At 42.9% G+C, this 22,808-nt stretch overlaps 1 protein-coding gene and 1 long non-coding RNA gene across 2 annotated transcripts in view; one reads left to right on the top strand and one right to left on the bottom strand.

Moving 5' to 3' along the window:
- The window catches only part of LOC141132956 (hexokinase-2), a 76,592-nt gene that overhangs the window by 1,401 nt on the left and 52,383 nt on the right, over positions 1-22,808 (top strand). The window contains exon 2 of the mRNA XM_073621979.1: positions 14,587-14,749. Coding sequence (XP_073478080.1) covers positions 14,587-14,749 — 163 coding nt within the window. The remainder of the gene's footprint in view (positions 1-14,586; positions 14,750-22,808) is intronic.
- LOC141134653 (uncharacterized) lies at positions 455-12,545 on the bottom strand. Its single transcript, XR_012243258.1, has 3 exons — positions 12,347-12,545; positions 7,604-7,697; positions 455-1,039 (listed from the first exon to the last, which is right to left on the bottom strand). It is a non-coding gene; the product is annotated as an uncharacterized lncRNA (long non-coding RNA).

Raw genomic sequence — 22,808 nt, 5'->3', positions numbered from 1 at the left:
CTCATCCCTCTCTCTCCATCCCTCTCTCACCCCCCTCTCACCCCCCTCTCTCCACTGTCTCTCCATCCCTCTCTCACCCCCCTCTCTCCATCCCTCTCTCTCCCCTCTCTCACCCCCTCTCTCCATCCCTCTCTCACCCCCCTCTCTCCACTCTCTCTCCATCCCTCTCTCACCCCCCTCTCTCCACTCTCTCTCCATCCCTCTCTCACCCTTATCTCTCATCCCTCTCTCTCCATCCCTCTCTCACCCCCCTCTCACCCCCCTCTCTCCACTGTCTCTCCATCCCTCTCTCACCCCCCTCTCTCCATCCCTCTCTCTCCCCTCTCTCACCCCCTCTCTCCATCCCTCTCTCACCCCCCTCTCTCCACTCTCTCTCCATCCCTCTCTCACCCCCCTCTCTCCATCCCTCTCTCACCCCCCTCTCTCCACTGCCTCTCCATCCCTCTCTCACCCTTATCTCTCATCCCTCTCTCTCCATCCCTCTCTCACCCTTATCTCTCCATCCCTCTCTCACCCTTATCTCTCCATCCCTCTCTCTCCAGCCCTCTCTCTCCCCACCCCTCTCCATCCCTCTTTCCTTATTCTCTCTCCTTATTCTCTCTCCATCCCTCTCTCATTATTCTCTCTCCATCCCTCTCTCACCCTTTTCTCTCCATCCCTCTCTCTCTCCCCATCCCCTCTCCATCCCTCTCTCCCCCCTCTCTCTCTCCATCCCACTCTCTATCGTTCTCTCTCCATCCCTCTCTTTCTATCCCTCTCCCGCCTCCCTTTTCTATCCCCCTCTCTATCTCTCTCTCTACCCTCTCCTTCCATCCCTTTCTCCCCCTCTCTTTCTATTCCTCTTTCTCTCCCCCTCTCTCTCTCTTACGTATTCATTGAGTAACAGTTCCGTAAATTTAGTTTCCAACTGTGTGTTCATTTCTGTGGAATGAAGGTCACCTCTGACATGAAGGATGTATTCTGATCTAGTCTAGTGTGATGATGAAATCCAGGGACTCCCAGCATGTCACCTTGTCCTGTAGCAGCTCCACGTGTCTGTCTGCGGACAGGAAGGGGCGTTCAGGTTAGCAGGGACATACATGTTGGACATACATGTTGGACATACATATTGGACATACATATTGGACATACATGTTGGACATACATATTGGACATACATGTTGGACATACATGTTGGACATACATATTGGACATACATGTTGGACATACATGTTGGACATACATATTGGACATACATGTTGGACATACATATTGGACATACATGTTGGACATACATATTGGACATACATGTTGGAGAGTATGACATGAGCCAGACATATTCAAATGTCATTTAATACCCGAGCCTGAGATTCCAATGGATTTCCTAACAGGGCAATTTAGAGAGCCAACACTGAGAACTTCCAGTAATGTTCTGCTCATTCTTGTAATTACATTGATATAATGCCTTTGCAGATGCTGTTCTTCAGTATGAATACATCAGGACTAGGATTGGGGGGCATGTCATGTCTTTGTGACATCTATACAATGATCAGATGGCACAGTGAAGAAGTGAGCCTGATCCATGTACTATGGATGATGTCCTGTGAGAGCATAGTCCATGATCTGCTAGTGATTGTAGTCCAGGCTCACACTGGTCATGTATTAGTGAAGGAAATCTTTACAGCAAGGTAACATGAAGCACTGCAGTCTTTACCTAGGCTGGGACTTTCCCCAACATAAAATGCTTTGTTTCATCCTCCATTAATTACAGTCATGGCAAAATGGAAAAATAAAGGTCCGGTTGAAGCAGGAAGTTTGTCTAGCACTATGGAAACTGAACAAGATTGATCCTGATAGAGTTTATTCACATTACTAATTTTCTGCATTAGAAGTTGCTGTAGTACAACTGATCCTAAAGTGTATGTTACCCCAACAGTTCATATTTCTAATATGTGTCGCCATGTACTTGTATAAAAATTCCACTGGAGAGAACACCCTGCCTGTACTCCAGTGGTCAGACTTCTACTGACACACCCCCTGCACAGCTAATCACTGGGAAGATCAGTGTAATGCTGTTTCTATGCCTCCTGCTTGCACACCCCATGCAGTCTTCACCCACTGCTCTCTAAGCCCCTTATGCAGTTTAGAACAGAGAATATGTAACCTTTTTTTTTTAAGTATTTATAATAATAGATATACACAATTTTTTTTTGCCTTGCATTTCTATTTTAAACTGAGTGGGATATTTTACAAGGTAAAGGTTCACATATACTTTAAAGTGACATAAACTATATTCATATCCATACCTAACAACTTCTTAATGACACTGTAATCTCAATTTCAGAAAATAGCTTCTTATTGTGCTTTTTTTTGCCTCTTTGTAATGTTCTGTGTAAGCTCCCAAACCTGTCCTTTTCTCCCCCCACTTCCATTTGTTTGGAACAAGCAGAGCACGTTAGTTGCAGTCATGTGTATTGCTCTGTAGACACTACAAATGCCATAGTCCATTTCCGGAGCACACAAGAGAGAGTGGCTATGTGCCTACATAAAACGGGACCATGGAGAACGAACGTAGGTGCTTCTTGAAGGTACTTTTTTTAGATGGTATTTTTTGAGTAGGAATACATACTTGAAGTGAAGTTTATTTACTTTTTTTTTTAAACTAAAGTTTATCACTTTAAGATTTTTGCTGTGTCCCTCTGTAGCATAAGCACATCCGTAAGTCTAACTAACAACCTGTTCATCTCTCCAGTGTATTGTAGCCTCAAGGTCATTGTGACATCTTTATTGGGCCAATTCACCTCTGTGACCTAGGGCTGGATTCTGGAACTTGCTGACTTCACTTTTGTAGCACTTGACTCCGGAAAGTAATCTCCAACCAGTGGCTTGTGAGCCATTTGAATCTCACATCTAGTTCTGATGTTGCTTTTGTTAGAAGGCGCTTTTGGCTGTCTGATTATCAGCTGTTTTAAAAACTTTTCATATTCACAGCTTAAAGCAAAAAAAATACATTTTTTATTCATTCAACACACTTTTAGGGCTCATTCAGATGGGCGATCAGACCCATCCTTTGATCTGAGCTGTTGTCTACTGCATGTGAATTATTATTATTATTTACAATTTATATAGCGCCAACAGTTTACACAGCGCTTTACAATGTAAAGGGGGGACAGCACAATTACAGTGCAATACAGAAGTGGCAGGAGGGCCCTGCTCGTAGAGCTTACATTCTAAAGTGAGGGGGTGGTGGTACAAAAGGTAATAGATGCAGGGAATGATTTGATGGGGTTGTTAGGTGGGTGTGGGATAGGCTTCCCTGAATAAGTGAGTTTTCAGGGATCTCCTAAAGGTGGACAGGGTAGGGGCTGATTGGATATACCGGGGAAGGGAATTCCAGGGGATGGGAGAGGCTCTGGAGAAGTCCTGAAGACGAGCATGAGAGGAGGTAACAAGGGAGCTAGAGAGCAGGAGGTCCTGGGAGGAGCGGAGGGGACGATTTGGGTGATATCTATAGATGAGGTTGGTGATGTAGCTGGGGGCGATGTTGTGGATGGCCTTGTATGTTGTGGTTAGTATTTTGAATTTTATATGGTGGGGTAGTGGAAGCCAGTGAAGGGATTGGCAGAGAGGGGCAGCAGTCACAGATCGGTTAGTGAGGTATATTAGTCTAGTCATTCATGTCATGGGACTGGGTGGACAGAGCCGCATGTAAAATTCTGACATGCGATTGTGTCCATGCAGCCCCTGCATGTGTATCCACTTGTATGGTCTGACTGCATGCAGATTAGAGGTAGATTCACAATTTTGCATGCAGCAGACAGCAGCTCAGATCAGAGGACGGGTCTGATCACCCATTTAAATGCACCCTTAACATTACTTGTAGGACTTATTCTACCTGAATGTGACTCCCGAGCTGGGGATAAAGGAAAAAATAATCAAGTCACATGACAGATTAGCACATATAATAGGCATATATATATGGAAATTTGGATAGCAAAGAATTACAGTGACACTAATCTCTGATTTAAAAAAAATAAAATAAAACCACTTGTTCCAAACAACCAGAAATGAGGGAGAAAAGGAGAGGGAGCTCATGGAGGCTGTTACAAGGACACAGGAAAAGACTGTAAGAACCTATTTTATCAATAGATTACAGGGACATTAAGTAGTGGATATGTATGGGTTATTTTTTAAGAATATGGATATCATTTAGTGTCACTTTAAAGTGGTTCTAAAGGCAGAAGGTTTTTTTAATCTTAATGCATTCTATGCATTAAAGCGGAGGTCCACCCACCCCTGTAAAAATTAAAAGCCAGCAGCTACACATACTGTAGCTGCTGACTTTTAATAATAGGACACTTACCTGCCCTGGAGTCCAGCGATGTTGGCACCGCAGGTGATGTTTCCATCAGCTCTCGGGTGCTGCCGCCACCATTGCCGGTAAGGGAACCCAGTAGTGTAGCATTACGCCTTCACGCTGGGAACCCTACTGCACATGCACAAGGCCCCGCTGCACTCTCCTACTGGCCCGGCAGCGGGGAAAGAAGGAGGGAGCCGAAGTGCTGACGTAAGGAGCCGTGGCCCAGTCTCCCAGAAGTGGGGATAGGGTACCTGTCAAAGAGATGTATCTGCACCCCCCTCCCCCCGAAAGGTGCCAATTGTGGCACCGGAATGGGGGGGGAGGAGACAAATGAGCGGAAGTTCCACTTTTGGGTGGAACTCTGCTTTAAGATATAACACCCTCTGTGTGCAGCAGCCCCCTCCAGCCCCCCTAATACTTACCTCCCTAATACTTACCCCAGCCCCATCTTGATCCAGCGATGTTGCAGGAGAGTCTCGGCTGGCCGGGACTCTCTCTCATTATTGGCTGAGACACAGCAGTGGGTGCCATTGGTTCCCGCTGCTGTCAATTAAAGTAAGTGTTTTTTTTTAGGATTTTCACGTTTTCCTCTCCTACAGCTTATCATCTATACTAAGCAGGATGGTTGTTGTCATTTTTCACCTATGGACTAAAATTTCAAGACTCTGCTTTGGTCTTTTATTTTTAGCCTCTTTTCATACAGCGAGCCTGCATACTGCGCTCCCAAACCGCCCCAAAGATGCTGCTTGCAGGACTTTTTCTAACGTCCCACAAACGCACCGCCCCAGTGTAAAAACACTTGGGCTTTCACATTCGGGCAGCATGGGAGGCAGTTTTCAGGCGCTTTACAAGCGCTTTTTCTAGTGCTAAAATGCCTGAAAGCTGTCTCAGGGTGAAAGGGGTTTAAATCTGATTATCTGATTGGCTGCTATTGTCTTAAGTTTTCATAAAACAGCTGTAATTAATTTTAAGTGTGCTTTTATGATATCACTACTAATGTACAACTTTTAAGTTCCTTATGGTGCTTATGTCTATTGACTTAGCTCAGTGGCCAGAAAACCAAAAATTCCATGTATTAGGATAATGGCTTTGCTCCATCTGATTTATTCTTATCTATTGCACATTGATTTAGTGTGCTAGTTGCCCCAGTGTGGTAAGGACTGATAATGAACGTTGCTAGGGTGTTGGTAGGAGAATTTCCATAGGAAGATATGTCAGGGATGAGGATGCTGTTTGAATGGCTTATCCTTGACTGTTGAGTGATGACCTTTTAAACATAAAAGAGCACAAAGATACTAAAGAAAAATGTATAGAAAAGCCATGTGGCATTATAAGAGCAATTAAGCAGGCTATTCAATAAATAAATGGGTGTTATTATATTCTATAACTGCAGGAACCCCTCCATCTGCTGAGTAACTGCAAGTTCCAGCAAGACCTGTCAACCAGAGATGTGATGGGATTTGTATTTCTTTGCTCTTAGGGGTTATTGTACTAACAACATAGTTATAAACATTGATTTCTGAAGGACAGTCAAAGGTTTTTATCCCCATTCTTAGAACTGTCCCATGTTTTAAATATTATCTTTGGTGTTAATAATATACCAGTATTAAGTCTACCGAAAATGATTTCTGTGGTGGGTACATCATGGGTGTCTTTTTAGGACCTCACTGCCCCATTGCAGGGTACGTACAGAAGTTTTATTGCATGTAATTCTGCTCTTTGATGTGGATAATGAATGAAAAGTCCAGAAGCAAGAGTAACATCTCAGTTGTAATTGTTGATTGAGTTTATTGGATTTCAAAGACCTACAAGAAGTTAAAGAGGTATCCAAATAGTGGGAAGCCACAAAAAAACTGAAATGTTGCGGCGCTCAGACTGACTTTTTAATATTCATTGACTAATGTTTCAACATGCCAACAATATATATTTTAGGACATCCTTTGGGAGGCGCGTTTGGGACTAGAGATGAGCTTGGGTTTGGTCCAAACCCAAATTCTCATCTGACCCGAGGTCTTTCTCATTTGGGATCTACACATCTACTAGCAGACTGGAAACTTCTTGAAATCTACAAAGAAATATAGGAATCTGTGTTTTGCTAAGAAAAGTTTTGACCTTGCCTATGTTCCTCAAATCACAGAAGATTAAAGTGCGTCTCTAGGTAAAACCGTTTAAATTAGTGTGGGGAAGGGCTAAAAGCCTCCATCAAGTTTTTATTGCTGTCTGTGTCCCTATCTGGGAGATTCCACTTTCTATTTGTGCTGGTGACCATTGTTACCGAGAAATAAGATTAAGGGGGAATCTAAAATTGTAGATTTTACCCCAAAACAAGAGCTAAGGGGAAACCTTTCAATGGGGATACCTGTTCTTGGTACAGCTTAGCTTATACTTGCAGGCTTCAAAGGGAGCCAAAAAGGGGTATACACATGCTGCTGTATTAAGGAGTGGAAAAAAATGACCCCCCCCTGTCGCAGTGGGCTGAATGTGAGCCACTCAAGTGCTAGGCTTGCAGTTGTGGTGCGATATTCCTATTAAAAAAGGCGGTTCAAAAGAGAAAAAAAAACACAGGCATTTAGGAGGCGGCAGTATCACCCCCTAAATGCCAGCCTGTCAGCCACGCTTGCACCACTCTGTAAAAAGCGATCTGCGGTGGTCCAACACAGGTGTAAATGAGCCCTAGAATTATCTTCATGTTGGGAGTTTTCCTCTAACTTCCTGTTGTGTCTTTGGGACAGGAAGAGAAGGGAAATCCCCCAACAGTACATAGGCAGCAAAATATAAAACTATAGTGGCTTTAACCATTCCCTTTGATACCAAAACCAAAAATAATAGAAAACTGTATCAAATATTTACTATAATTTTCCTTTCCTGGTGCTAATCCACAGCAGTATACATGTTGTAGGTGAGGGATACTTCCACAAATATGCTGCCATGTTGGTGCCAGGAAAACGTAAAATTGTTTTAATACTTACCATAATTTTTCCTTTCCTGGTGCCAACCCATGGCATACATGTGGTAGTATCTCTAGCCTACCACATGTATGCTGCCATGTTGGCGCCAGGAAAAAAGTTTTTACTATGCATACACTTTAAGGGAAAGAAGCCATAGCAAGAGGCTTGTAGCTCATATGAGACATACATATACAGAACACTTTTAGTTATGTCAGCTCAAGAGGAAGGGGTCCTTAAGAACTGATTTATAAAAAAAAAATGGCAATCATGGCAGATGCGATTACATTTAGATGATTCTAGGAACATAATATCTTACAGTTTAGAAAGTTATGAAAACTGACTGAAGAGTTCATCTGAAGTTCCAGATTCCATGTTTGGGATCCCGTAATGTGATAAGTAGCTTCAAATTCCTGAAAAGGATAAGAAATGCAAATTGTAAACATTCCAACATTATCACAACTACCTGCTAATGTAGGGTTTGTGTGATACCTCCTGCCCACAGAACTCAGCGTACACTGTGGTCGGAGGAAATGGAATTTCCTTTCTTGGAATTGACTTGATGTGTCGGTAATGACTCAGTACAACTGTGCAAACAATCTTTTGTCCACAAATAGAAAAAAAAAAATTGGTAAAAGCCGCATCAGGAAAATGAATACCCGTTGTCAATTCTGAATGAGAAGTGATTAAACTGCATCATCTTATTAAAGCATAAGAAACTGGTTAAAGACAGACACCCAACCCTGGAAAGTAACCAAACTAGTTCATATTGTAATTCTAATTCCAAGCTTTCCCCCAAGGCAGGCATTCACAGAGGGAATGGAGAAAACTGGATCATACAGCCAAATCAAGATTCTTGCACATCTTTGAGTTGTATGGAAACTGGAGCAATGAAAAAAAGGTTGCTGTTGCAGCTCTTTCTTTTTAGCAGATCTGATATGTTTGGATCCATTTCCCAAACATCAGTAGCATAACTAAGAGCTCAGGAGGAACTTCCAGTGAATTTCTTCGGAAGGCATACTCTAGAGCAGGGATCCTCAAACTACGGCCCTCCAGCTGTTGCGGAACTACGCGTCCCATGAGGCATTGAAAAACTCTTACATTCACAGACATGACTAGGCATGATGGGAATTGTAGTTTCTGAACAACTGGAGGGTCATAGTTTGAAGACCCCTGCTCTAGAGACTGCCAACATTCAGTACGTATGCATAAAAGGAATGGATGACTGTACACCGAGGTAGTGATGAATCTCTTTATTGTAAAATCAGTAACATGAATAACACCACAGGACAGGCAAACAGGTATACGCGTTTCACACAGCGACGCTGCGCTTATTCATTACCATTACCGTAATGAATAAGCGCAGCGTCGCTGTGTGAAATACTTCTACCTGTACCTGTTTGCCTGTCCTGTGGTGTTATTCATGTTACGGATTTTACAATAAAGAGATTCATCACTACCTCGGTGTGCAGCCTTCCATTCCTTTTATCCAAATTGCATGGCCAGTGAGCTGAGGCTAGCACCCCTGGGAGGAGTCCATTCCCCAGCCTACCTGGTTCCATCACTCACCTGGAGCAGCATTTTCTTTTCCTATTGCTAACATTCAGTACATGCCTGAATCCTAAGTGCCTGCCAGTAATTTTATGTTCATTCTGGTAATGTTATTTCCGTAATACTCTAGCACAGGGTTTCTCAACCAGGGTTCCTCCAGAGGTTGCTAGGGGTTCCCTGAGCAATGAGCAACTCCTCCATTCACCAGGTGTAGATGGTGGAATCTGCTATTTTTTTTGTTCCACCAGCTTTAGCCTATCTATCTGGATATGTCTGTCTAATCTGCCAATATATTTACAACAACATGAGTCTGATCAATGGTGCAGCTATTGCTGGAAAAAGCCTGGAGCAATCTTGGAACGCTTTGCTGACAGCAGAGTACGCTGGGTAAAGTGGTTCTTTACCTGAAAGATTACCCATGGCAGAGCCACGCAGGGTATCAAGTTGATAACCTCAGCTTGGAGGATTACCTACAACTAGTCCCTGCTCTCTGCAGCAGTCACCATTAGCTCTGCAATGGAGGATGGGTGGTCTTCAGCATCCATCTGCTTAGTGTGTTCTACTTTATGAAAAAAAAAGGTAGTGTCCCAGCGCAACTGTGACTATTGTGAAGTATGATCCCATGCCTCTAAAGCTGAAATAAACCTGCACTTTCTGATATTTATTCTCATTATAAATGTGAGTCCTCTACAGGCACATTACGGGAGGATGGATGGATTATTGCCATCGTCTTTGGCTGATGTGTGCATCAGCACATCTCCTCCGCTAGTGGAAACGAGTTCTACTATTGCTAGCTATGGAGACTATCAATGCAAAACACAGCAGAGGCTGGGTGCTGATGGTTCCATCCAACAGAATTTCAAAGCAGCTGTGCTAAACCCTTCAAATAAATAATTTCATATATATATATATATATATATATATATATAAAAACCTAAATTCCCATAGATCAGGAGGGTTAGTAAAGTGTTCGTGCACACAGCCCCCACTGCATTATTCCCCTGCAGTGTTCAGTTGATGTAAGGAGGTTGTAATTATGAGGGCACTAGGCAGGGATGACTGCTGCAGAGGTCAAAGCTCTTTCTCAGCCTGTGATTGGACAAAGGATGAAGTGTGCGCACCTCTGCAAAATCTCATTCTAGTGCTGAACTGTGAATTGTTCCTGCATCCTTTGCAGAATGAATATAGAACTCACGTGTATGGCTCTTTGCGTCAGTGGGCCTCCCTTTCAAACTTTTTCATTAGAAGGTCTTCATTAGAGCTTTATTTTTCTTAAAAACTTGCAATCGAACCAATTGGTTCTTACATCCTTTCGACTGCCGAGGAAAAATTAAAGTATGAATAAAAGCAAAACTTTTTTCTATTTGGGATAGAACAGGGGAAGGTTAGACACTTTGGGGTTTATTTACTAAAGGCAAATCCACTTTGCACTACAAGTGCACTTAGAAGTGCAGTTGCTGTAGATCTGAGGGGGACATGCAAGGAAAATAAAAAAACAGCATTTTAGCTTGCACATGATTGGATGATAAAATCAGCAGAGCTTCCCCTCATTTCAGATCTTCCCTTCAGATCTACAGCGACTGCACTTCCAATTGCACTTGTAGTGCTTGTGGCTGTCATAGTCTTGCTATGCCTCATGGGACTTGTAGTTCTGCAACAGCTGGAGGTCCACTAATTGCATATCCCTGTACTAGACTCTTGGTGGAAAGATTTAAGTGTATTATTGTTAAGAATTACAGGCCTACAATATAAAACGCCAAATTTCCATACAAAATAATTGTATCGCTTTCAGCACCTAAAATCCGAAATAATCATACCGCCAGGGAGGTTAAGGCTAGGTATTGGTCCTACAAGAGTGCCTCCATATCAAGCAGCTTGCTATGGGTGCACTCAGAGAAGAGGAGGAGCCAAGACCACCAGTGGAGGACCCCAAAAGAGGAGGATGGCAAAGCCATTCCACAGAGCATGTAAGTATGACATGTGTGTTTTTTTTAGACTTTGGCTATTTAGGCTATTAACTTTGGGAACCATTTTTTTTTTATAGAAACACAGAAAAGTGACAGCAGAAAAAGGGCTAGTAGTCCATCGAGTCTGCCCGTTTTTTGTGTTTTTTGTTTTGTTTTGTTTATTTTTTTTCATTAACTTTACTGTCTGACTATAGATCTACAGTATTTTCATTGCACTTATATGTGATGTATATTATGTAATGAAGAACATACTGTAGAAGATGCATTGAACTGGCCCCTTGTTGGGAAGCTGCATGATTTTTTACATCTCAAAAATAGCTTTCAGACTCTTTGTGAGTAGTAAATTCCAGTCACTTGAGATCAGAGAGTTCATAATGAGTCAGGGGTAGAGATGAGATATCCCATTGCAATACGTGTTACTATATACGTTTACTACAGCAACAGGAAACTACAGAGTAAAAAGGTGATAATAAACGATAATTTGCATAGAGTCTTTATTGTAAGGGGTTTCTCACACCATGTGCAGTCCCTGTGGGTCTGTGGGTCCCTACAGGGACACATAGAAATAAGTGTTTTCTTTGTGTCTTACTCACAACACAACATAACACAATGGTGATGTACAGTGTGAAAAAAAAGGTAGACAAGCTGCATTTTTCCACAGCACAATTCACTGCACTGCATGTTAACCAGTGGCGGCTTGTCCATTAGGAGCTCCGCCCCCTCTATCCACGGCCGCCACCCCCATGCTCTATCCACGGCCGCTATTTTGACAGGACACCGCCACCCCCTATTCATGCACCTGGCCCCTTTCAGGATGGCGGGCACGTGAATTACAGCGGCGGTTGTGTTTTTTTGAAGTACCTGATTAGAGCCAGAGGCTCTAATGGGCTTCAAAATAGGGTGGGCTCGTGGCACAGAGCATTGCGCCAGGAGCCCACCCAGGTGTTACAACAGCGAATAAATATTCACTATTAAAACACTGATCCTCAATCCGGCCAATCAGAAGCAGGTCTGAGACCCGTTTTCTGATTGGCCGAAAAGACAAGAGTCCCAATTGAGCTCTAACTCATTAAGTGCCAGTAGTCCATTTGTTCTGGTGACACATACCACCAGAGAAAGTGAGGAAAAATCACAAACTTTGAGTTTACACTAGAACAGGAATTGAGATGAAATTTTCCAGTGTTGCGATGACAACTGTATGAGAGGAGATTTCCCCCCACTTTACTTTTTGTTGTGGCTACAAGTCAGGAAGTAAAAGGAATAGATGGACAATAGATGGCAAAAATTTATATATGTGACGGGTTTAAATGGTATGTTAAGCATTTAGCAAACACAAAACAAATCTCTCCTGCGCTCAGGTGTCCAGGAACTGAACATGTGGTGCGACCACCTATAACAAGGTATTGCCTAGCGTCTTGCAGCCCTCCTCTGAACAATGGGTATTCAAGCTAGAAAAAACAGAAAAAGAAGGAGGGCGCACTAACCTAGTGCATTACCACTGATAAACTTTATTAAAGCATAAAAACAGCAAAAATTATACTCACAAACGAGCTATCGAAACCAGCTTTGAAAAGGGCGCAAATGCGCTGTTCTGTGGATCGACACACCAGGACCTATTGCCAAGAGGGTCAGACCGGTGCAGATGTTTTGCTGTTTTTATGCTTTAATAAAGTTTATCAGTGGTAATGCACTAGGTTAGTGCGCCCTCCTTCTTTTTCTGTTTTTTCAAGCATTTAGCAAAAGCATGTAGGTAGAACAATAGAGAAAAGCTGAGAATTTCATCACTCTAAAGTTTGGTGAATATTGGGTGACATTGATATAGTCGTTTCTAAACTTTTACAAAGAGCAGCCCTTCACGTCTGACACACCTCCGGTTTCCGAGAAGTTGTTTGAGAAGTTCCCTGGCTCCCCCCCTTGACGTTTCTTAGAGATGAAACCAGATTGTTAGGGTGGAGGAAGTTGACTCACACTAATCCAAGCACAGGGACAGCAGCCCCAGTCCACCAAGACATTATGAAAGCAGAGCATGTGACATTGAGAGGCGTACACATCCTTTTCTTTACAGCTGACTTCATTTGGTGCCATGTGAGATAACTCACGCAACATTTCTTAAGCAATTTCTTTACCATCAGCCAGTTAATACCATATATTTATCATTTTATAGAGTACACTGTACAGCCTATGCTATTTAACACAAAGGCGTAATACACCTTACAATGAATTAATAGTGAAACGTAAAGTTTTCATATTCGATTAAGAGGACTATTTAATGTCAGGGTGGAATGCAATGATATGGTAACATCTTTGAAAAAGAAAAAGACAAAAGATCAATCGAGTTCTCCATCCATGTTTACGGGGTGGGTCGATTGTTGCTGAACAAAAATTGAGCCATTGGAGGCGCTACTTATGAGATCTGTTCACTGCTCAGATTTTTTGGGTATCGAGGCTGTATGAATATTATAGTCTAGTCTAGTCTAGTCTAGCTGTACATGCCTCCCATCCAGGCTAACAGCATGGGTTGATTCCTGCGTAACATAAATTAAGCCACGAGGGGCACTGCTATCAGATGCTGTCACTGTTCAGGTTTTTATGGTGCCGCAGCTGCCTGACTATAATAGTCGGTAATGGAGATTCCTCCATCCACTCTGTTATGGTAGCCATACATGAATCAGTAGAGACCCCCTTCCATGCTAACAGTGTGGGTGAATTCCTGCTGAATAAAGATCAAGTCACGACGGGCGCTGCTATCAGATGCTGTCACTGTTCAGGTTTTTAGGGTTCCACAGCTGCCTGAATATAATAGTCGGTAATGGAGATTCCTCCATCCACTCTGTTATGGTAGCCATACATGAATCAGTTGAGCCCCCCATCCATGTTAACAGTGTTGGCCAGTTCCTGCTAAATAAATATCAAGCCACCAGGAGCACTGCTATCAGATGCTGTCACTGTTCAGCTTTTTAGGGTGCTGCAGCTGCCTGAATATAATAGTCGGTAATGGAGATTCCTCCGTCCACTCTGTTATGGTAGCCATACATGAATCAGTTGAGTCCCCCTTCCATGCTAACAGTGTGGGCCAATTCCTGCTGAATAAAGATCAAGCCACGAGGGGCTCTGCTATCAGATGCTGTCATTGTTTGGGTTTTTAGGGTGCCTGTGAGCTGAATGAGAGCAATTTGCACCTTGTATTAGTATACCATACTAATGGCAAGAAACAGCCAACCCAAGGAACTGAACCTTTCAATGTAAAACTAGAACTTTAATTGTTTGGGTATAGATAATCAAATGCAGCAACAACTATCAGATCGGCAGATAAATACTATCCTCCTGCAATGGTTTTGGGCCTTTATATCTTTTATCAAGCCCTAGTTGCAAAGAGCAACTATTTATAAGAAGCAATAGAATGGAACAATAGAATACTGCCCTGTTCTACATTTGAAATGTATTGCATGTGTATATATTCAGCTAAACACCTCTAATGGGGGGCGTTATCTTGGGGGGGGTGATTCACTTCTGCTGATAGATTACGAAGATGTAATGTCCACTGGTTCTGCTTATATTAGGAAATATTGACAGAAATTGTTACCCAAACCTGTTAAAAGCAGCAGTACTGAGTAAATATCATCCACTGTCTATAATCATCTGAGAGATCAGAGATCATAGGTTTGCACTAATAAAACAAAACCCGCCATATAATTAACGAGGGTGAGTATAGTATGACAGGTATTCTTTGCATGCCTTACAATATCCAATGCTTAGAATTGTGATTTTTGTTGTCTCTCTGCAGGTGGACAAATACCTCTATCACATGCGCCTGTCTGATGAGACACTCCTGGAGATATCAAACAGGTTCTACAAAGAAATGGAAAAGGGACTTGGGGTGGAAACCAACCCCACTGCCTGTGTGAAGATGTTGCCAACATTTGTGCGATCCACACCCGATGGAACAGGTAGGAATAAATGTGACCTAGAGTCACTTAACTGTATGTTACTATATACCGTATTTATCGGCGTATAACACGCACATTCATTTTAAGAGGGAAGTTTCAGGAAAAAAACTAAAATTTTAAATAAGGAAATTTGGAGCAAAATAAGGGTCAGTGCCCATCTGCAGCCTCATCAATCCACATCAATACAGCCTCACGATTGCTTTCAATGCAGCAGCCTCACCATTGCCATCAGTGCAACCTGACTGACGTCCACCTGCAGCCTAGAGGGGACAGGGAGGGGGGCGGGAGGAGCGCCGACAGATTACATACAGTGAGAATCTCCTATGATAGACAGAACAGTGGTCCAATGGCGGCCCAGGAGACGGGACTTCCTATTACAGAGGCTGCCAAGTAAACAGGAGATTCTCGCTGTATGTAATCTGACAGCGCTCGTCCGGCCCCCCTCCTTGTCCCCTCCGAGGCAGCTAAAACTGAAGTATTGGCGTATAACACGCACACGCTATTTGCACCCGATTTTCATGGTAAAAAAGTGAGTGTTATACGCCAATAAATACAGTATCTATTTAATATAGTGGACATAGCCACTCAAATCCAGGTCCCCTTAAATCAAACAGATCTACATACCACAAGTATGCAGAAAGGGATCAGTTGACTAAAACTGCTCCCCCTAGATGTCTGCTGGGTCTGGATTTGAGAAGCAGCATCATTTCTTGTTTTTATGAACCATGACTTGCACACAACCATCCACAACCTCAGACTGGAGATTTGGCAGCTCCGACATTCCCAGAAGGACTAGTGTGACTTTCTGGGGGCTGTTGTACATGGCAAAGTATGGTTCCAGGTACTGTACTAGCTCAATAGTATTTTCTCCTAAATGCACTTAGCATATATTGGTAATAAAAACATTAGCTGGTCTACTGTGCTCCATGGGTTGACATGTCCATCCCTAGCAGGTTGGGCCAATCTATTCACTAGCTTATTATTTTGCTGCATTGTGTTTATATTGGGAGAAGAGCCAATGAAAGCCCAGAACTACAACTGCCAGCATCTGACACACTGGGGATGATTTACTTTGTGAAGTGCATTTGCTCTCTGCAAGAGCAGTTGCTCCAAAGCTTAGTAAATGAGGTAAAGCTTCACTTTGCAAAGAATACCCAATCACGTGCAAGGAAAATAAACAGCATTTTTGCTTGCAGGTGATTGGATGATGAAAGTCAGCAGAGCTTCTACTCATTTACTAAGCTCTGGAGTAACTGATCTTTGCAAAGTGCACAGTGTATTTGCCTTTAGTAAATCAACTCCACTATACAAAGCAGTATGCACAAGGCTTTGGTAGATGTAAGCTGTAGTGCCATGTTCTTAAAGCGGGGGTTCACCCACACCGCCAAAAAAAAAAATATTAAAAGCCAGCAGCTACAAATACTGCAGCTGCTGACTTTTAATACATGGCCACTTACCTGTCCCAGGGTCCAGCGATGTCAGGAGGGGACGCCGAGAACCCCCTCGGTTCTCGGCAGCTGCCGCCGCCATCCTAGGTGAGGGAATCAGGAAGTGAAGCGTTGCGGCTTCACTTCCCGGTTCCCTACTGCGCATGCGCGAGTCGTGCTGCGCATCCCTAGTGGTCCCCGCTCTCTCCTGGGACCTGTGTGTTCCCAGCAGACAGCGCGGTCGGGACGGGAAGAGGCATAGACTCCCATGGGAGTCTATGCCGGAAGTGGGTGCAAATACCTGTCTTAGACAGGTATCTGCACCCCCCTCCCCCCTGAAAGGTGCCAAATGTGACACCGGAGGGGGGGAGGGTTCCGAAAAGCGGAAGTTCCATTTTTGTGTGGAACTCCGCTTTAATGGTGGAAATAAGTGTGCATGTGTCATATATTAGTTATTTATTGAGAAAAGGTGAGCACAGACATCAGAGAATATTATCCTGATCATGCTAGTCTCAGTTGGAATGGGAACTGCTTGCATGTTGTTGGCGCCTCTATGGGCATGCCATTACTGACTGTTTTGGGGGAGAATTGATTGGCCAGGCTAGATTTTTCTAGGAGATCCCTTTCTTTTCTCACAAGATCCCATGCTTTTCTCCCTCTCCATAAAAAAATATCAATGTGTAGCTCTTTCAGTGGTCAGATTATGCCTTGGAGAACAACCGACACTTCAGGGATGTAAACACAGGTTTGCTGCTGTATTAAACCTTTAGGTATCATGCACACAGGTATATTAAAATAATCCATTTATGCGGGATCTTTCTGCCAGGAGCTGGCAGAGACATCTAGCGTAAAAAATGCTCGGTCTTGCACACGATTACAATCTAGTAGAGAGAATATTTATTTATTCGAAGCACAACACTGAAATGACATGCATTTGCATGCGTTTATGTGCGTTTATGCCAATTGGCTTCTCTCCGAATGCAGGTTTGGGGCATTTTTTTTAAGGCCCCTGAATGCTGTTGTAAAATACACATCTAAATGGCACAATGTGCATGGACATGATGACTGCTATAGCGCGGCATGAGGCTTTAGTAGATAATAATTTATTATTATTGAATGAATATCTATTCTATTTATTACATATCACAAACACAATACCCAGTGTTTTTGGAGAATAAATAGTTAGTATTGAGTGTCTGTCCCAGTGGAGCTTACAGTCTAATGTCTCTAGTGCAGTTACATATAGACACACATTCTTGTGCCATTTCATGTAGAAGCTAGTATATGAACTTAGTGCGATTGTAGGAATCTTTTGCTAGATTTTTCTGTTTTTTTTTTATATAGGTAGTAACAAGCAAAATCTGTACAAACCTGTATTTTGTTGCAACACAGCAAACATTTAACGTTTAAGCTCCTTGCTAAAATCATAGTGTTTTCAGGGCCGTAAGCACTACAGATAAATGTCTAAATGTTTATAAATTATAATGAAGAAATAAGCAGCAGACCTGCCCAAGTCTGGAATTCTAGCATCTGTCATGGTTACGCAAGTACAGGGAGGGCTTTAGGCAGACGCTTCTGAAAACATGTCTTTGTGGTGAGACAACGTGCTATCAGTGCTAAGGAAAACTTCTATCACATGATTCTCTTTATTTAGGGCAGAAGAAGATGTGTATCAGAGCAATTTACATGAGTTTAATGCCTGGTACACACTAAAACTGCCAGCTCTGGTCAGAGCCGCTGTACTAACGATCCGATGTTAGTACAGCTATCTCCCCCCGCTAAGCTTTTGTGTTCTGACAAGGGGACAGCCACCCCGCCATTGGTTGAGAGCGCTGATCGGGAGCCAGTCGGCTGCTGGTTGTCCAATATGCTTGTCTGACCGGCTGACATACCCACAGGTCGAATGTCTCCCGACATTCAGCCCGTGTGTACGGGGCTTAAGGCTAGCCACAAAAATTATAATCTGATTGTAGAGATCCCCAAAGAGAACCTAAATGGAGGACACTAAATAGCCAAGGGCAAAGGACTTGTCACCAGTATTGTCTGTACTCTCCTTGCTGATCTTTTCTCCATTACTGACTTTCAATGCCTTGTTCTGCACTGTGCCTATGTGTGGAGGCAGGCATCTTGGTAAAGAATCAGGGCTTGTTTCCCTCATGTCAGAGCTGCTCCCCAATTACTGGGAATCTGATGACTGGTGGAGGGATGATAGAGAAGCAGCAGAAGTGCTGAAATGACAGATCCACAGAATAAAGCAGAAGCAGGGAAATCCTTTCATTACAGGTTCTCAGGTACAGCTTCCTCTCCAACAAGCAGCAGTGATTAGTAGTGACATTATGGGAGTTATTTACACAAGGCAAATCCACCTAGCACTACAAGTGCAAAGTGCACTTGAAATTGCACTGAAAGTGCACTTGGAAGTGCAGTCGCTGTAAATGTGAGGGGTAGATCTGAAATGAGGGGAAGCTCTGCTAATTTTATTATCCAATCATGTGCAAGCTAAAATGCTGTTTTTTTATTTTCCTTGCATGCCCCCCTCGGATGTACAGGGACTGCACTTCCAAGTGCACTTTCAGTGCAATTTCAAGTGCACTTTGCACTTGTAGTTTGCACTTGTAGTGCAAAGTGGATTTGCCTTTAGTAAATAACCCCCATTGCATACATCTATGCAGCTATAGGCACAAGAATGCCTAGAGCAGTGATGGCAAACCTTGGCACCCCAGATGTTTTGGCACTACATTTCCCATGATGCTCCACTACACTGCAGAGTGCATGAGCATCATAGGAAATGCAGTTTCAAAACATCTGGGGTGCAAAGGTTCATCATCACTGTCCGTGAGCCTAAAAATAAAGATTTATATTAAACACTAGATGGAACTTTGTATTTGACACAAATTTATTTAACCTTCCTTGTACTGTTGTTTAGATCAGATTTAAATCCCCACTGTTCTCCCTCTTCCCCTATCAGCGCTTCCAGGGCGAACCAGATGGATTCTGATTGGTCCGTGCCCTCAATGTGACGGCGCTGGCCAGTTCATCTACCCCTGGGACATTGTATTCTGACAGCGGCTCCGATTGGCTGCAGACGCTGATCGGCAAAAGTTTTCCAGCATGTCTGTTCGATAGAAGTCTAGAAGATCTAGTGATCAACTTCTGTTGAACAATGAGGACCACACACAGATTTAAATTTTGCCGGTTCCTGCTGTACTGGTCGAATTTTGATCTGTCTATGCTCAGCTATAAAGTGGAAGATAAGGCTAATACTACCTATCCTACATAAACAAGATCTGTACTTACTATTTTTAATGCCTTCCGGTCAAGTAATGTGATGCTACAGCTCCGGCTCCCCTGTGTCAATAAGCTGCTGCTGCAGGGGAGAGGAGGAAGCACCAGCAATGGAGGGACATGGGAGCCTATGGGTGGTCTCACCGCTACAGGAATTTACAGCGTTCACTTAAGCTTGGTTCACGCCTATGTTTTTTTTAACCACTGCAGCCCAGGAAGGATTTCCCCCCTTAATGACCAGGCCATTTTTTGCGATACGGCACTTCGTCGCTTTAACTGACAATTGCGCGGTCATGCGACACTATACCCAAAAAAAAAAAAATTGATGTCCTTTTTTTTTCCTACAAATAGAGCTTTATTTTGGTGGTATTTGATCACCTCTGCGGGTTTTTATTTTTTGCGCTATAAACAAAAAAAGACTGACAATTTTGAAAAAAAACTATATTTTTTACTTTTTGCTATAATAAATATGCCCCCCAAAAAATGTAAAAAAAAGAAATTTCTTCATCAGTTTGGGCCAATATTCTTCTACATATTTTTGGTAAAAAAATCGCAATAAGCATATATTGATTGGTTTGCGCAAAAGTTATAGTGTCTACAAAATAGGGGATAGATTTATGACATTTTTATTATTATTTTTTTTACTAGTAATGGAGGTGATCAGCGATTTGTAGCAGGCCTGCGACATTGTGGCAGACAGATCAGACACTTTTGACACTTTTTTGGGACCATTGACATTTATACAGTGATCAGTGCTATAAAAATGTATTGATTACTGTATAAATGACACTGGCAGGAAAATGATACTAGGGGGCGATTAAGGGGCTAAGTGTGTCCTAGGGAGGTTTTTTTAAATGTAGGGGAGGGGACTGACTGGGAGTACAGAGAGATCGCTGTTCCTAATCACTAGGAACAGACGATCACACTGTACTCTCCTGATAGAACGGGGATCTGATTTGTTTACATTGGCAGATCCCCGTTCTGTCTCTCTATGAGAAGCGATCGCGGGTGGCCGGCGGCCATCGGCTCTGGCGCCATGCCTCGGGCGCGCGCCTCCGGCGTTCTACATGCGCCCCCTGTATCTATTACACGAAGTGCTGTACCAGTATGGCGATTTGCGCAATAGAGCCGCCCAGCCGCAGTATAACAGCGGCGGCTGGTTGGCAAGTGGTTAATGTTTTTTGCAGAAACGCACTACAGTCCATTAAACATGGTTTCCTATGGGACACGTTCACATCTATGCTTTTTTCAGCCGCTGTGTTTTTGGAAAGGGTCAGGGACTTTTTTTAAAAGCAAAATGGTGCGTTTTTTGGTTCAATAGACTTTAATGGAGAAGCTGCAGAAAAGTATGTAGTGCATTTTTGCTGTGATTTTGCTGAGTTTTGTGTTTTTTAAACCACCCAACAACAAATTGGCCAAAAAAAGCATACAAATTGCAAAATGCATAAAAAGCTTCAAAAACATGTGTGCAAAAATGTACCGCAAAAAAGCACTGCCGAACCAGATCTAAAGCAAACTGCATAGGTGTAAACCAGGCCTTACACAGGGGAGCCAAAGCTGCAGGGTCACGTGACTGGACTGAAGTTGATTAAAAAAACGGTAAGTACACAAATATTTTTTATGCAGGATAGCTAGGAGGAGGGGGGAGGGGACATTTTTTAGAATAGTTAGTATTAGTCTTTACTACCACTTCATCTAGTAATAGGATCATGAAACTCCTCACATCCAATTCGCATAGCAGGAGATTGTGACCAGCTCTCTATGGAGACCGTTCACACATCTCCAGAGTGGCTCCGGTGCGAATTGACAGGAACCCTGTGCGTCTTTTGGTCCGTTACAGGTCTGAATTCAGCCCAAAATTTGTACTAAAATCAGACCTGAAATGGTGAATGGAGACGCACCGGACCCCTGCTGTGAGCCGCTTTGTGTTCTAGTGTGAACCCAGCCTAAGGCCTCATGCACACGATCGGATTTTCGGCAGGGAATTGTGTGATGACAGGCTGTTTGCCTAAAATCCGACCGTTAGTACGCTCCATCAGACAGTTGTTGGCCAAAGAAATGTTGGATGGCAGGCTAGTAAATTTTCGGAGGACAACGGTCTGTTGTCAGATTTTCCTATCGTCTGTACACAAGTCCATCACACAAAAGTCAAAAGTACAAACACGCATGCTTGGAATCAATGCTCACCAAACACGACATTAGCAGAAGGTGCCCAAAGGATGGCGCTCAAGAGCTGAAATTCCACGTAGTACGTCACTACATTTGTGTTTGTTGGCTGACAGTTGTGTACCATTAGTATGCAAGACAAAATCCAGGCACATGCCCTTTGAACAAAAGGCTGATGCTTTGTTGGTTGGCCAACAATCTGATCGTGTGTACGAGGCTTTAATCCGGCCATACATTATACAATTTTCTTATTCCATTTACTTTAGAGTTACCTTCAACTATGTAGTGCAAGGGCTTGCCTGGTTGCATACAAGTTGAAAGTGTTTAGGTTTGACCTCTTTTAATATGGTTTTGGTAAATCTAAAGAAAAGTTGTACAGTAAAACCTTGGATTGCTAGCATAATTCGTTCCAGAAACATGCTTGTAATCCAAAGCACTTGTATATCAAAGAAAATTTCCCCATAAGAAATAATGGAAGCTGAAACGATTTGTTCCACAACCATTTATTCATAGGTCCTTCAGTTTATAGTCCATATAAAAAGATTATAGTAATGTGACCAGGTTGTGTAACCATAAAATGTCCATCCTCAAATGGAAGCCTCCACAAGGGGATTAGGAGCAAAATCCAGCAGGAGCTACAGAGTATAAAAGAGAAGAGAGGCGCCTCTAAGTGTAGCGATATGTTGCTAAATGTTGTACCTTCAATTAATGTAACCATATCGCTACACTTAGAGGCGCCTCTCTTCTCTTTTATACTCAGTTGTGACATGACGCTACTCTTATATCAAGACATTGCTTGTATATCAAGTCAAAATGTATTAAAACATGTTGCTTGTCTTGCAAAACGCTCTCAAACCAAGTTACTCTCAAACCAAGGTTTTACTGTACAAGAACATTGTTTAATGTATGGCCAGCCTTACTCAAGTTTGTCTTAATAAGTAAAGCAGCATATACCATATGAATTTATAACAACGATCAAACAGTGATGTTCTATCTGTAGAAAATCCAACCCCTGAAGCCTAGATGACTTTCCTCCTATGTATAAGTCAGGTTGTCTCCTTCCAGTATAGGTTGATCATTAGAGACGTGGGTAGATTGTTCCCATTGCACGTCCTTGCTGACTTCTCCAGCTTGGTGGACAGCACAGCTCTGACGCAGCATACTTGGCAGATAATTGCTAC

Source organism: Aquarana catesbeiana, linkage group LG03 (genome assembly GCF_042186555.1).
Source record: "Aquarana catesbeiana isolate 2022-GZ linkage group LG03, ASM4218655v1, whole genome shotgun sequence".
NCBI classification, from domain to species: domain Eukaryota; kingdom Metazoa; phylum Chordata; class Amphibia; order Anura; family Ranidae; genus Aquarana; species Aquarana catesbeiana.
The sequence above is the reverse complement of the archived record's forward strand: the minus strand, read 5'-3'. Positions and strand labels throughout refer to the sequence as shown.